Source organism: Acanthopagrus latus, chromosome 12 (assembly GCF_904848185.1).
Source record: "Acanthopagrus latus isolate v.2019 chromosome 12, fAcaLat1.1, whole genome shotgun sequence".
NCBI lineage: Eukaryota > Metazoa > Chordata > Actinopteri > Spariformes > Sparidae > Acanthopagrus > Acanthopagrus latus.
In genome coordinates, this window is record NC_051050.1 from 12266847 (window position 1) to 12282775 (window position 15929).

Here is a 15929-nt window from a genome sequence, read left to right on the forward strand (position 1 = left end):
ACAGAGAACAGCCATTTCAATGATTAATGGCCTTCTGGGCAGAATCAATGAATCACTCCACATTAGTAAACATTTTGTGCTGAACGTGCAGCAACACACATCTGAGAGGCGAGTAGTCGATGTACATACAAATGCCTCCTTCTACCACTACACACGTTTTTTGGCTGCTGTTTGCACAGTGTGTGTGTGTGTGTGTGTGTGTGTGTGTGTGTGTGTGTGTGTGTGTGTGTGATGTATTTTGGTTGGCCTAAACTGTGTCAGTGTGACTGGATTTACACGCAGATAGAAAATATGATTAAACATCTAAACAACAACTATGTATTTGTAGTTAGATTGTAGACGCTCATGATAACGCAAAGAATTAAGTAAACATGTTTCATTACCGTGCACGTCTGCACTTAATTATTACATGATTAGTTTTCGTTGTGCTAAACTAGTTGCTTAATTTCTCCTGTTAAAACTAAAAAGACACATTATTTTGTCCGTCTAATCTAGCTAGCACACTTGTTAGCAGATTTAGTTTTTATGCGTATACACACAGAGTGTATACATGTAGGGGCACCATAAGTTCTCAATGTGTTGACTGAATTAAAGGATAAGTTCACCCAAAAATGAAAATTCTGCCAACAGTTTTGTCATCCACAAAACATGTCTGGGGGCGTCAGAGCAAAATGGCATTGAAGCATTCTTTCTAACAAATGAAGTAGACTGGGACTTAACAAACTCAACAAAATAAAAGAAATAAAAATATAAAATGAAAATGCAACATATAGTGACTCCATACAACTCCATCTGGCCTTATCCAAGTCTCTGGAAGCCCCAAGATCCCAAAGTGCACTCTCGATGCGTGGTCGAGCTCATGCACCCCCCTTCAGACGAGTCCCCATCTACTGGACTTGTTTAGGAAACTGCTGGAACACTGTTTTGCTGTGAAGCTCCAGAGATGTTTTGTGTACTACAAAACTTCCCCCAACTTTGCATCATCTTGATGGTGAGTAGCTTAAGTCTGAATCTAAAATTTTAGGAACAAACTTATGCTTTAATTGTGAAATTAAGGCCTGTCCAAAAGAACTCTTGCGGCCGATTTGGCATATGTTTTGTCATTTTAAATTACACAATACAGTCCTGCCATTATCTGCTATGCTAAGTTCACATTTTGAACCAACAGTGTCACAGTAATTAATGAGGCGAAGGCATTTTTCAGTGTGCTGATGCGTCACAGTCGAAGCAGAAGCAAGTCTGCCCCCTGAACTGCTCATAGGGTTTTACTGTAAAGCATAAGCACAAAATGTTGAGTCTGATTAAACAGAAAAACAAGACAAAGCAAGAGCTCCTTAATGATGTCTGAATTGGTAGATAGCCTTGTTACACAACAATGTATTTAAAAAAAAAAAATAAAAATAACTAACAAGATTAAGTTTTCAAACAGCACTGATTGCAGTTTATCACCGTGGTGCACAGCAGCGGGGGGACGGATCAGAAAAGAGCGGTTTCTATCTGTAACCGCTGCTTTCTGATAACTCCCCCTTTTTCTGTCATTTTTCTCCGGCAATGTTTTGTTCCCGGCTGGTACAATGTGCCTCCGGGTGTTTTTTTTTTCCCCCTTCCTTTTTACATCCAACTCTGATAAACACTCGTTCGTATGGTATCTAAATCACAGGCAGACAGACCAAGTAAAACTCTGCTTTTAGTCAATGTTATCAGCACAAACATCAGTCAGTGTAATGTGACTCAAACTGCCTGAGGGCCGAGTGTACAGTCTGACGACTTTTATTCCCTCGTACGAGACTCTGTGGTCCCATGGGATGAATTAGAAATGAAACCATACTATGTAATATAACACTGTACACTGTCAGTACTAATATTAGTCCAATTCTACTACAGGTAGTAGCTGTAGTCTTCTCTTGAGCTCAACTACACAGAGGCCTGGGTGAATTTTCTGGTTGAACTCACACGCATAAATGCACACGTTTCTTTTAATACCATTATTAGCCCTTGGGTTTCAAGGGAAAACGATTGTGTGTTGTATGTGCTTCATAGAAAACTTTATCATCGCACCTATAACACTGCCACTGCCTGCTGCCAGTCTGTTTGATTAAGACTTCAATGAGTTATTGAGTGTTAAAGGAGACTTACTGTGCTTTTTATCCCTTTCCTTGAGTGTATAAATAGGCTCTTCTGCATGCAAAAGTACAAAAAAAAAAAAAAAAAAAAAAAGGTCAGTCTGTACCAACACAAGCTCCTCTATCCCATAGAAAACAAGGGTCCTCAAATGCCCCGTCAGTAATCCCGCCTTTAATTCTGTGACTTTGTGACATCACACAAAGTCACCATTTGGTACGGTCTGTTATACATTTGCATAATTTGTGCAGAGCGGCTAGTATGGCACATAATACATGATTTACCACAGCTGCTCTGTTGTTGTTAGACAGACTGGGTATTCAGGACAGGGGGCCTTAAAGAGAAAGGAGTTAAAACAGAGCATTTCAGACAGAGGGGGAATACAGAGCTGCAGCACTGTACAGCATGAGAAGCTGATGGTTTTTTGAGCAATGCATGTAGACCTATTCTAGCAGTAGCCCAAAATAAAATTCTGAACCTGAAAATGAGCATAATACGTCTCCTTTAAAGCTTAGCACCGTTAACTTATTGGAGGCCTCCTCAACTCTTGTAATCCCCCATGACATGGACAGAATGAGGCCCCATTCGGAGTTGGTATGATTTGACTTTTGATGGCTCGACATGAACAGAGGTTGTATGGTTATGTTTTCTATTTATCGAGATGAAAGAACAAACCATGTGCTGTTATCTGACTCCTTGAGATCAATCTAGGGAAGGGTAAACTTATCAAAGTTAGCCTGATCTTGAGCTTGAATGGGTCTTTTCAGTCCACCCTGGTGCGCTAGTGTGAAGTCTTTCATTATTGGAGATGAGATTCAATTTGTTGATGAAGGTTCTCGGCCATCCAGGTCATGGTAGTTATAAGAGGTGTATGGTAGGCCACTGGACTTTTTCAGTTGCTTGAAGATGTTTCACCTCTCAGTTGACGACCCTGTCCCTGACCACCCTGTGAGGACACACCCATACAGTTTAAAAGCCTGGAGAAGCCTCTTGGATGAGGGGGTTGAAACGTCTTTAAGAAACTGAAAAAAGTCCAGTGGCCTACGATACAGCACTTCACAGATTCAATTTGTTTTCACAGTAATACTAGCGATGGTAATGTTCCCAGAGGAACACGGTTACTCCCAAAACTCGAGATTGGTAGAGAAACGTAGAGCTGAACAACAACACATCCACGTCAGGTTGTGATCAGCTCCTCCTTGACATGCTGACAGAGATTTTAGATCATCTACGTTTCAAATCGCGTCTCCTCCATTTCCATTAAACCACAGATAGAATATGAATAAAAATATCTACATTTGAGACACCTACACAGTATTTCATGGAGAAGTTTGGACTAAAACAGCGGCGCCTGGATGTCGCTTTCACATGTTCGGTCTTCCTCAAGCATAGATGCCCTTCACGCGTTTATTCTCGGGGTCAAATGGAGATTTGAGGTGGGCCTTGGCCTTGTACGTCACGCCCATCCTCTCCAGGGTGAACTCGCCCGTCTTGATGAAATCGGCGCTCACCTGATGAAGACAGGGAGAGAGAGATTTAGTGAAAAGAAGGAGCAGAGAAAAGAGGGCGCCATTTTATTTTTTTGTGGGGTGGGTGGGGGGGATTAAAACAGAGTGAAAGTGAGATGACCCATTATTCCACGCTCTTTGTAAAAACAGTGTCCATCGACTTGAGCGGGCGATCTCACAGCGTTTGCGTCTGACAGGAGAGGACGGCGCGGGAGTTATAAAACACTGAGAGCAATCCACTCGCTCATGAGTCAATGTCAGCTCCCTCGTAACCCAGAGAGCTAATTTTCTCTGACTGACTCTCTTTTACCCTCCCTGCAGCTCTCCCACTGATCTGTCACTCTGTCTCTCTTTCCCTCTGTCAGTGTCACACACACACACACACACACGCACGCACACACACACAGAGCTTTCTCATCACCACTTAGTTTTGACTGCTTCCATGCGGCAGCCTTTAGAGGGAACAGTGATGCGGCTCTATCCATTTAACAACCTTATTCAGGGACAGAGCTGCCTTTACTGCAGCTTGGTGACATTACAGCAGAAGGTACGTACGATGTTGACGTCCTCAGCGTGAATGAGACGAGGGCATTACTGCACACATGCTGCAATGATCTGAACCTGAAGGTTAATTGAAAAAAACATCCATAACAGACTTGTATTTGGCTGTATTCGGCGTTTCTTCACAATAATAATCCAGATAATCCAGCGTCTCCAAGTGGTGTTATTGTCGCCACCGCTGTCACAAAGACAACCTGATCACTTTCCTTTTTTTTTTTTTTTCCCTCAGAGCCGCGAAACTACCAACAGGCATTGCGTTTGTGTCCAAGTTTCTGCGACAAAAATGACCAACACCACTTTAGAAATAAGAGAGAAGAAAGAAGCTCGCTCTCCGAGGAGGCCATAATCGCTGTAATTGTATCTGGAGTGACAAAGGAGGTTTGCTTCGCGCAAACAAGTAACCACAGCAGGGGTTGATGTTTATTCTTTCATTTAGTCTATACTAAAGTCATGAAAGCAAGATAGGGTTGCGCTGTAAATCGAGCCTTCATTTCCCTGGGATCACACGGTGAAAGTGAAAGTGAGGCTCATGATGGTGGTGTCATTATCCTTACATTGGCAATTACTACAACAAGTTTAAGTAGTGTTCTTCAATCCTGGTCCTGCGTGTTTTAAAAGTTTCCCTGCCCCGAGATACCTGATTCAAATGATCAGCTCGTCATCGAGCTCTGCTGAAGCCCGATGATGACTAATTGATGTGTACTGCCATTTTAAGATACAAGATTCCTATTCCATTACAAAATCAGTTTGCTTATTTCTCTTTAAATGAAATAAATCTTTTACCATTCATTAATGTCTCCTGGTAGACGTGTATTTATAATGTGCCATCCTGGAACAGGCGTCTCATGACTGCAAAGAAACACTTACTTGTTAAGGATAACGTTATTCAAAATTAGCAGTGGCTTGTGTAACTACCTTTGGAATAATATGTTCAATGCTTTTAACAGAGTTTAAATTTGATGTTTCATGTGACACGAAAACCAAATTCTGATCCTGCATGCGTGCGTCACAAAATGTCAATAAAATGATGGCAGTTAGCGTCACTGCAAACCACTGATACATTCACATCTGTATGCGATAACGACACCATATTGCATTTTGTAGTGAGTTTCATGTCAGGTGGAAGAGGGGATGGTGGTGGAGTTAGAGTTGAAAAGACTAACAAACATTATCTTTTTTTAGAATCCTGACCAAGTGGTTTTTGTGCCTAAAACCTGAGCAAAGCAGCACTGTCACAACATCAAACTGAACCTAAGAAGGTTGCAAAATAAAGCAATGTAAAGTTTTTCCATATCCACTGTTTGCAGAAGCGTGCTGTGCATTGTCGACATTTATTCTGACGGTCGAGTTGAAAAAAATCCAAATGTTCGTCTGTCTTTCCTCTTCCTGTGAAACACATCTTTGCAGACTCATCTTGTACTTGCAAACATTCAGATAAATGTATCAAAATTATCAGATACAATTTGGCACAAGTGAGGGAGGTGTAAGATGGAGGCCAATGGACAGACACTCATGTGACATTTTCACATCATTATTGGAGTGGTGTAGTGGACAAATGCTTAACATTATAACCACTTATGGCTCCAAGGAACACTGGGGACACTTGTTCAACACTGATGATCCATGCACTTGCTTAGGAAACTTAAGAGACAGAGCTGAAGAGAAAATGTAATCAGGACATGGATTGTGAATATATATATAAAAAAAAAAAAAAAAAAGGAGGGACGGAAGGAAGGAAGGGAGGAAGGGAGAGGAAGGATGACACCTCTCACTCACATGCACTTGTTTCTGCTGGAGCCAGTGATGTGATTGTAGGGGATGTGCTCTGCAATACTGAGTGACAGGAGAGTAGATCCGGTGTATGGTGTGTGTGTGTGTGTGTGTGTGTGTGTGTGTGTGTGTGTGTGTGTGTCTCTGTGCATGTGTCACCACTTGTGTGAGCACAATTCTGAAACCGAGGTGCTCGACAAAGCAGAGGGTCAATCCTCTTTGTTTTGCCGGTCACGACTCGGGGAGGGATATTGAACCAATGAGCGCGCGCACACAAAGGCCAGCGCGCTGCCACACACAAACCCGCACGGTGTGTGTGTGTGCCCGCACACGCGCTCAAGATACGGATCTAAGCGCTCCGACAAATCACAGAAGGATCGTTCTATTTTTCAGAGTCTCAAAACTGCCTTTGCCTTTGAGCACGCCGCTTCAATAACTTTTTGTGTCTCTCTTGCTGCTTCCATCCTCCTGTTTGATGTTCCATCTGTTATTCAGTGTGTGTCTGTGTTATCACCAGGAGGGAAACACACACACATACACATGCACAAGAAAACCAAACACCGGCCAATAAAACGTATTATTCAGCGTGAAGTGAGTGGTGGGACGTGACAGAGAGCTGATAATACCTGAAGTACTTATGAAGAGGAGACCAATAAACCGACCAGCTGACACGCTTTTATGCAAAAGCACAACCACACATATAGTACTTTGTTTTACTGGTGTATGTACACATTCAAAGAATTATGAAAATAAGATATGGTGTACCCAAAATCAAGATACTACCATAGTTAAATCAATTAGTGTCACCAGGCTGGCAAAAACATTTTTCTTGATTTAAGAAAAATGAGGAATCAGGAAATGAGACTAAACAGTGGAGAAAACAAACATATTGAAGACAGAACACTTAAGGAGGGAACTGATAGGGATACAGTGTGTGTAAGTGTTGTGTTATCAAGGTCTTTACCACTCCTCCATCTGGGTGGCGGATGTATCCATAACCGATGGTTTTGTCGATAAAGAAGCCATAGTCAGAACGCCGCAGGTGACCAATGGGGACGCCATTACGGAAAACGGCCTCCAGACCGAACATCGGTACTTTCCTGAGAGAGAGAGAGAGAGAGAGAGAGAGAGAGAGAGAGAGAGAGAGAGAGAGAGAGAGATTAACTGAATCCAGAGCATATTTAATTCAATGCGTTCATGTGCGCAGTAACATGCAGAGAAGTCTGTTTGTGTTATGCAGCAGACACAAGATTTAGCTGCGTATGCTGCATAACACACGCACAGCTACACAAATTTGCAATGTTGACGACTAGCAGGCCCAAACACCATATGCCAACCATAATCACAACAATTATTTACTGTTAACAAAAATAGCCGTTTTTGTGTGAGGAGGAAAATGTTCGAGTCTCATCTGATTCATTTAAGGAGTTTGTAAAACTCATCTGTGGATGTAACTCTCTGGCTGAAGATTAAACATTAATAATAACCAAACTACCAGTTGATTTTTGTCTGAAAACACACGAGAACATTCAAACTATCTGAATTGACTTGAAAAGGAAAGGGCTGTTTCCATTCCAGCCTGTCCTTGCAAAAAAGGGTAAAAAAAATCCAAGGTCATGAAATATTCTGCCTGATGAAAGTCTCGCGCACAAGTCAGACAAGTCAGACTATGGGTCCCTCTCCCACACACCTGGTTCATCAAACAGAGGTGTGATGCATATTTTCAATTTTGAACAAACTGAATCCCACTCGTTGCACCCTTCCTGATGATGGCTGCTACAACGCTAGAGCCAATGTGTGTGTGTTTTTTTTTCCCCGTCTGGGCTACCGTAGAAACATGGCAGACTCTGTGGAAGAGGCTCCCTCTGTAGAAGTGAAAGGCTCATTCGATGCCAACATGGAACATAATTATGAACATTATATTCCATTTCCATTTTCATAATCGGAGGCTTTTCACTGACTCATCAATGGTGAAGCAGACGATGCGCCTCTTCAGCCCCTCCTCCTTCTGTTTCTCCAGCCTATCGCGGCCCTGGAACGGGATCGAACTCTTCAGTTTGCAGGTGAAGGCTAGCCCCGCCTCCAAGGGTGTGTCGTCCGGGCGAAGGTCAGCGTGCCAGTGTCTGTACCCTGATAAAGAGAGGAGGACAAAAAAACGTTAGGCTATAAAAAGCACTGAGAAAACAGCGGAGGATGGTTCATTCTGGTCAACAGGTGGTTCAAGCTGCGGTTTACTTATTCATGACCTCCTATTTCAAGGTACCTTTCTCTATGCTGAGTGAGTCGATGGCCCTGTAGCCTGAGTTGATGATGCCGTGCTTGGCGCCGGCTGCCATGACAGCATTGTAGACGGGAAGGCAGGAGTCTTTGGGAATGTGCAGCTCCCAGCCGAGCTCTCCGACGAACGACAGACGCATGGCCCGCACCTGGACGAGAGAGAGAGGGGTTAGAGAGGAGAGCTTAGAGATCTGGAGAGAGGCCAAGCTGCCAGGCGTCTGCTCGTGCTCACTCACACACGCAAAGAAAAAAACTGATTCAGAATTGAAAAGATGCGAGGATAAGATAAGGGGCGCACAAAGGAGGGGAACAGGGAAGCTGTAATCTCCTTTTAAGAAAACGAATGTCGCGGCAAAATGCTGAAAGGTATGGAAAAGACACCTCTGGAGGTTAAGAGGTGAAAAATTAACCCGGGTGTTATTCTCACGAACGTGTCCATTATTAATATAGGTCATCAAACGTGACGAACACAATGGAGCAAGAGTGGCGTCAAATGGGGCGAAGAGAGCGAACCTCCCACAGCTTCCCAAATCAAGCTCAATTTAATAGATATCATCTCAAAAATGTGTCCCTCCAACTGCAAGTAAACACAGACAACAGCGCCTTAGAAATCCCCGTCACTGCTGTAGCGCACTGCTCAGCAGCTGGGGAACAATTACCCATAACTGCACTCTGTTTATCTTATTTCAGCAATCCGCAAAAACGGCACACTGCATCTCGTCATTTCATGTTTTCTGCGACTCGGAAGACTTGCAGACACAAAGTGACAGCCTGCGTTTTCCTCTACATCTCTGGGACGCATGCTGCAGCCTCGTCCTCGCGCAGGGGAAGCTGGTGTGTGCACACTGATACAGCAGGCAAGAAGTGGATCCAGCGTGCTACGCAGTTTACAACGACAGCTACGGGGATTTTCAGAGGACTACTTTGTTTTTAATTTCATCAGACTCAAAGGATTTGAGATGATTAGATAGCTACATTCACACACACAAAAAAGCAACATGGGAATAAATCCCTGGTTGACAAATAGCAGAATAGTTGCATGCTATAATTAAAAAAACATTGCGATCTGATACATGATTAGTGGGGATAAAACCTGGAGGGAAAAAAATGATAGCAATATGAACATCCCTTGATAATGGAGCGAGCTACGAGTCATTCAACAGACCTGTACATTCCGTCACATGATCGCCATGAAGAGCGATAAAAAAAACAAGTGCTGATGGAGAGGAAATTGTGAGTAAAAAAGCTAAGGTCGTCTCGCCAATATGGCAGTCAACACTGTCGTCGTATTAACATGCAAACGTGCTTCCTGTGTGCCTTGATGAAGAGGCACAATTTAAATTTAACAGGTTTAATTGCACCTTTATTTGCTAAGTCTTTAAAAATGATCAATAGTTATTAATACCAACTGATGAAACTTTCCAGCTGATGATGAAACAAACATGTTGTCTTACATCTGGTCAGGTCACCTCTGCAGCGCTGCAGTACTGCATTTAGATGCTGATTTGTCTAATAGTTGATACAAAAAAAAAAAAAAAGCGCCTTCTGCTATTTGGATATATGCTACTCTTCTTAGCCATATTGCGATTTCAGTCAAATCATGTTGTGATTAATTGCGCAGGAAGAGGCTACACTACTGTAAAGAGAAAAGGAAAGAAAGCGAGTGAGACAATATGGAAGGGAGTGAAATAGGAGGAGAGAAAAACTCTCTCCAACAGTTTCCCCCGTGGGTGCTATGACAGCCAGGCCATCTGGCCAGCCAGGGATCACCCTGGGCCCCATATGTACACCATGAAACTCTGGGGAGGACAGTACATGTAAGCCCGAGCTTACTCACAACACACACACACACACTCGAGCAGATACACGGGCAACAAACTCAACTCAAACACACAGAAATACATGCATGCCTCATGCAGGCTGTCACTCCTACATTTCCCAGGCAAACATCAAACACAGACACACACACACACATACACACACACGCACACACACAGCACAGACATGAGTACAAACATGCATATAAACATGACTTTGTGTGACTTAACACGCATGCCAGCACCAGCGCTTCAACCGACGGGTGAGGAAGAGAGAGAGACGGAGGGAGCCTAATGAGCTATGAGGGGAGCAGAGGGCAGAGAGAGAGCTCTGTTCTCGCAGCAGCGCAGCCATTAAAATGTCACCCAGACAAGGCCGGCAACCAGCTGGAACACGGCGCGAGTACAACACGCGCACACACACGCACAAACACAACTGCAGCGCTGCGAGAAGACGCGGACTGCAATCACTGGAGCGTTGCATAATTCATGCAAGAGCAGCTAAGACAGAGGGAGTGTGTGTGTGTGTGTGTGTGTGTGTATTTGTGGACATATGTGTCGCAGCGTGTGCTGGTGCAACATGCTCTTCTTGATCCGAGGCCAGGAACAGTGTAGAGGTCAACCTGACGGCTGAGGCGACTTCACAGCAACATTGTGAGAGGAATGAATGACAAAGCGCATGCAGCTCGGGATGAATACGTGATTTCCCCCGTGCTCACAAGCAACAGCATTTTAAACTTTGCTCGGAGATGTTCAAGGGAAGACGAAGAAAGAGACAGAAGACGGAGAGAAGGTAGCAAAAAACAAAACATGTGGGCGGGCTTGACATCTAAATAAGTCACAAGGACGCCTTGAGACATTCCATCTGTCCCTCACACACATAGTAACAGACGCACACACACGCATACACACAATCCACGATCTCTGTTGACTGAAAATTTGAAAATTACAAATGAGTTTCACTCATCAGCAGCAGTGATTTGCATACATTTTGCACATATTAGCACTGACAGGGTTATTTTGAACCTGACAAATGTACCACATCCACTTACAGTGGGAAGGAGTTAAAGCACTGTGTGTGTGTGTGTGTGTGTGTGTGTGTGTGTGTGTGCGCGCGCGTGTGTTCTCACCTGATGCCCTGCCGCGTTGACAACTTTGTGGGAAGAGAATGGGAAAGCCTCGTTGCTCAGGTCTGTGTCCAGCACCTCCTGAAGCACCTCTCGGCTGCACATGGAACAAAACCATACACATCATAAACGGGGCTCAGTCAGTCAGTGCATTTTGCACTCTTATTTTCTAAAAAGTGGTGAAAAAATTATATTTTTTTTTCTGCTATTTTGACATAAATTCATGACTTTCATTTTTACTATAATTAATTGACTTACATAACCTTACAGATTTTAGGGAAACGTTTTAAGGAAGCGTTTGAAGTTAATGCTAGAAATCACATCGCAATGAGCAAAAACACCAAGGTAGGTACTGCTGGACTATCAATGGTGAAGCGCTGAAAGGTTTAAACACAGCGGTTTGTAGGTCGGGCGCATGACAGTAAGGTGCTCTACTATTTGTAGCTATGCAAGATTAATAACTGTATTATGATGATGGTGCAACAGAATAAACTTTGTTTTAGTGCTGTAACATATGACCATGACAATATATGATAACTATATAATTATATAATTCTTCTCACCAATGGTCTCTTCGGCTTACACACATCATGTAATCATGTGTGTTAGATTCTTAAGTATTTCAGCAAAACATAACAACAAGACAACAGCGGCAGCCTGCTCTGCTATATTTGCTGTTGAATTGTATCATCTGTCCTTCTCCCACAAACACGCGCTCACACGCGCTAGAAAATCAATATTACATAAAGATGAGTCAACAGAAAAAGGGGGACTAAGTTTAGCTCACTTTGCTTCTTGTGTGTCTGTGAGTGGGCAGGTAGAGGCCGTTTCTGGAAGATATTTTTGAAACAGTGTGGCAGGGAGCCAGGGTTCAGGTTACCGTTTGTGTGTACCTTACATGCTTGTACATCTGTGTTGGCGTCGAGCAATCGATGTCGTCGTAGTTGGATGTGGAGATGTGTGCACGCGGGGGAACGGTCTCATGCAGGGAAAACCAGCATTTCTTGCATATAGGCGCATGCACGCGAGTGCGATGCAAAGGCTGATATTTCCTCCGGACTGTCCTCCAATTTTCTGCCCCCCCCCTTGAGCGTTTGTACACTGGACTCAAGATCCTAAGAGGGAGGCCAATTAGCTATATATAATCAGCAAAAGGCTTTGTGTGTGTGTGTATGTGTGTGTGTGGTGGGGAGAGTCTTGCAACCACCAATTTGTTTCTCTGACTTGCCACTTAACTGAGGCTCTCAGCTGCAGATCTCAGGATGTATACACACACTCACACACACACACTCACACACAAACAGGGCTCTCCTACAGAATATCACATAATTCCATATAATATAAATAAGGCTGGTAATTACAAAGCAAACGACAGAGCACTGGTTTCGCCAAACTGCGTGCACGAGAGAGGAAAAAAAACCTGCAAGTTTACACACTCCCCCTCTCTCTGGAGAATTGGAACGATGCTTTCACTCTGGGAGAGAAAACGGGAGACATTTCCATAAACGCTCCTAATTTTCTCTCTCCTCAAGCTTTAAAGAGATCAATTTGCTTCATCAGGCAACAAAACCCAAACATTGGAGGGTCAATTTTCTGCAATTTCTCACATGTGGCAGCAACAATGAGGAGGAGCCGAGGATTATTACGGCGCTGTGCCGACAGAGGCAGCGCCAATCGTGTTTGTATTACCAACACACATCCGCAGACGCAAACACTCGGGGAGCTGAGTGCGCTTTCGGATGCTCAAGAAAAGTCAATGAGCTCCATAATCAGCAGCCTATTGTGCGTGTCTATCTATAATGAAACACATACATATATCTGGCTGCCGCTGCCGGTGACGCACTCGTTTCAGGTTTGACGTAAGCATCATAAACAAGAGAGGGATGAAACAATCTGGAAAAAGGGGAAGTGGAGAATGCAGGGAACCGGGAGGACCGGGGAGGAGAGATGAAAGAGGCTGGATAAGATCTAACAGAGACGGAGAGAGAGAAAGAAACTCAGGAGGACAGAAGATGAGAAAAGCCTCAAGGAGAAAGAAAATCGACACAGCCCACACGGCGGCCTGACCCTGCTGCCGGTGAGGAGGAAGAACAAAGACGGAGGACGGGGAGGTGGGGAGGAGAGGAGGTGAGAGGGAGAGAAAAGATAGATGGGGAGTTCAGATGAGGGTGGCCCGGCTTGCCCTTTCGAGGAGAAGAAAGGGAAAGCTGTAGGAAGCCAGAAAGAAATGTGACAAGCTTGGACTGCATCCCATGTCCGAATGTGCAGCAACGTTTTCCCCCGTGTAGTACAGGAGTTCTCAGGCCCAGATAAAGAAATCAATGGATGACGGTTCTGACAGGTGAGGGTAAAAAAAAATAAAAAAGGAAAACTGTGCAACAGCAGACACAAGAGAAGGAGTTTCTAGGAGACATACTATGCTCATTTTGAGGTTCAGAATTTTACTCTGGGTCACTACTAGAATAGGTTTAGATGTTTTAATGCTCAAAAAATACATCGGTTTTCTCCTGCTGTCCCGTGCTGCTGCACTGTACTCCCCCTCTGTTTCAATTCCTGTCTCTTTCAAAACTTTTTAACTCTCAAGATCATTTACATACATCTGGACCTGCACATACAGCAGACTGCTGTCATCATGCAATCCCTGGTCATCCTTGTTTTAATCTTAAAATCCCTGCACAATCATTAGCAAACTGTACAACTTCATGATATCTAATATAAAGACAGTATATCTGCTCAAGATGACTTTTTAACGTTTCGTCCTGCAGAGTCATCACTACAGTGTTCACACTGATCATAGCGAAAGGACAGGTGATTCAGTTATATTCTATTGGACATTTTTTTTATTTATTATGGAAATTTAGATTTGAGACTGAAAGGAGCAAAGGTCAGGAGGCGCTGAATTAAACAATAGTATCTACTATTAGATTATAGTTACAAAGTTACATTTCTTGTCTGAGATTTATTGTCTGGGTACCATTAATGTCGAGCTGCCTGTATAAATATACAAACTATCCTGTAGATGTTGAGATTAGAGATGTTGAGGAGTGACCCTATGGATCTGCACTGGTGCCTCTTTCAACAGATCCATATCAGCTAAATTAAAAACCTGATAAAAATCCACTTACTTCACTCTACCTGCTAGTATAGCAGCGTTCCCCTGCTTTACGACAGCCTACAGTGCAGCATTTCACTGCATATGTGAGTGACTATTAGTTGTCTGAAGTTGAAAAAATGACTCGGTAACGCCGGTGTGAGTTCAGACACAGACGTTGGCAAAACACACTGATTCACTAAAGCCTGACGAGAACACATCTCTTCTCACCGTGTCTGATTTACTCAGCAAATAGAAGCAAAACAGGTTGTATCGGCTCATTTTTAACCGGCAATGACTGTCGCTTTCACAGGTTCAAAAGGATAAATGTTGCTGGCAGCGGATGACATCAGCCGTCACTAAATCAACATCGAATCAGAGTGTGAGAGGATAAAATGTTATGTCTGTCGGTTTTAGAGCTCTCTGCAGCCGGTGTCTGTGCTTGGTACCAAAGAGTTTGCGTGGACTGACAAAACCAACAGAGTGATACAGACTGCAACACATCAGGTTTAACTTCAAAACTTTTTGAACCAGGACATTCAGTATTTAGATCAAGTAGCTCTTATAATAAGTGAAAAACTACAACTGTCATTTCAGTCAGATACATATTCTATCAAGGTTTAGATGAATATATATGTTTTCATCCATATCAGTAGTTACCAAATCATAAAAGCAGTTGGATTGGGATCGGATACAGATGCAAACTACAGCTAGATATGCACTTGTTCAGTATGAGAATTGCTCACTTGGCCTGTACACCAGAAAGGCTTACTGGCGTCTGGGTTTACTTCCTGGTTATACAGCCCACTGAGTATTTGTAGTAGCGATTCTCTGGCTCAGCCCAAATACTTGGGCATTGTCATGTAAATCACTTTTCTTGGCTAGAAAACTTTTCAGACAGAAAACCTCCAGGGATTACGGGGAAATGCTTTTGGCGGCAGAGGAACTTTTTTATGCAATGCCACAAATGAACAATGGGCAGAACTGGATGAAAGGCTCGGTGGCTCCGAAGAATCCAGGTCTTAATGACATATTCATGCCTTCCTGCTGGTGGCGCTAGACAAACTATAATGAGTTCATAAGTCCATCTGACCAGTTAATCTTTCAGTCGTAGTGGATGTTTGTCCAAACTTTAAAGAGATTCCCTCAAGGTATTCTTGAGCAATCGCATTCACAAGGATAGGACGGACGGATGTGTGGGTGTACAGATGGACAACCTGAACATATAAGTTAACTTAAATTAGTAAGGTTCATCCTCTGGAGACCATCAATGTCTGTCAAAAATGTCATGACAATCCCTAATGTTGAGATCTTTCAGTCTTGGCCTGACTATTGGAATGACCTACATACCTAGCTATGCTGCTAGGGCTATAATTGACCATTCATTTGATGGTTGAATCCAGTCAAGCAGAGCTTCAATTGGAATCATGTCACATTCAGGCCGTATAAAGTCTGAATCCAGTTGCTCTTGCCCCTATGATGTTTCATTTGTTTTGAAAGTCCATCAAAGATTCAGGCTTTTGAACACCTCTAACCCCGGGTGTAAACTGTTGTTGAGACACAGAGTGCAGCTGCTCTGAGTAATCTTCATCATTATCGCTCATTCAGATGAAAAATAGATTTGAATTTACTCTGTGGCATCATGGAAAAGCCGCCG

The 15929-nt window shown here is 43.3% G+C and overlaps 1 protein-coding gene across 4 annotated transcripts in view; it reads right to left on the reverse strand.

The window, feature by feature from the left end:
• sardh (sarcosine dehydrogenase) overlaps nt 1-15929 on the reverse strand; it is a 51984-nt gene that overhangs the window by 2024 nt on the left and 34031 nt on the right. For 3 of the 4 annotated variants that reach the window (XM_037117966.1, XM_037117965.1, XM_037117967.1), the window contains 5 exons: nt 11185-11278; nt 8224-8386; nt 7922-8090; nt 6925-7060; nt 2562-3632 (listed from right to left, as the gene is read on the reverse strand). In XM_037117966.1, the coding sequence (XP_036973861.1) occupies nt 3504-3632; nt 6925-7060; nt 7922-8090; nt 8224-8386; nt 11185-11278 (691 nt within the window). In that variant the 3' untranslated portion in view covers nt 2562-3503. Of the gene's footprint in view, nt 1-2561; nt 3633-6924; nt 7061-7921; nt 8091-8223; nt 8387-11184; nt 11279-15929 lie in introns of those variants that run through there. The other variant, XR_005078262.1, reaches the window with a different exon arrangement.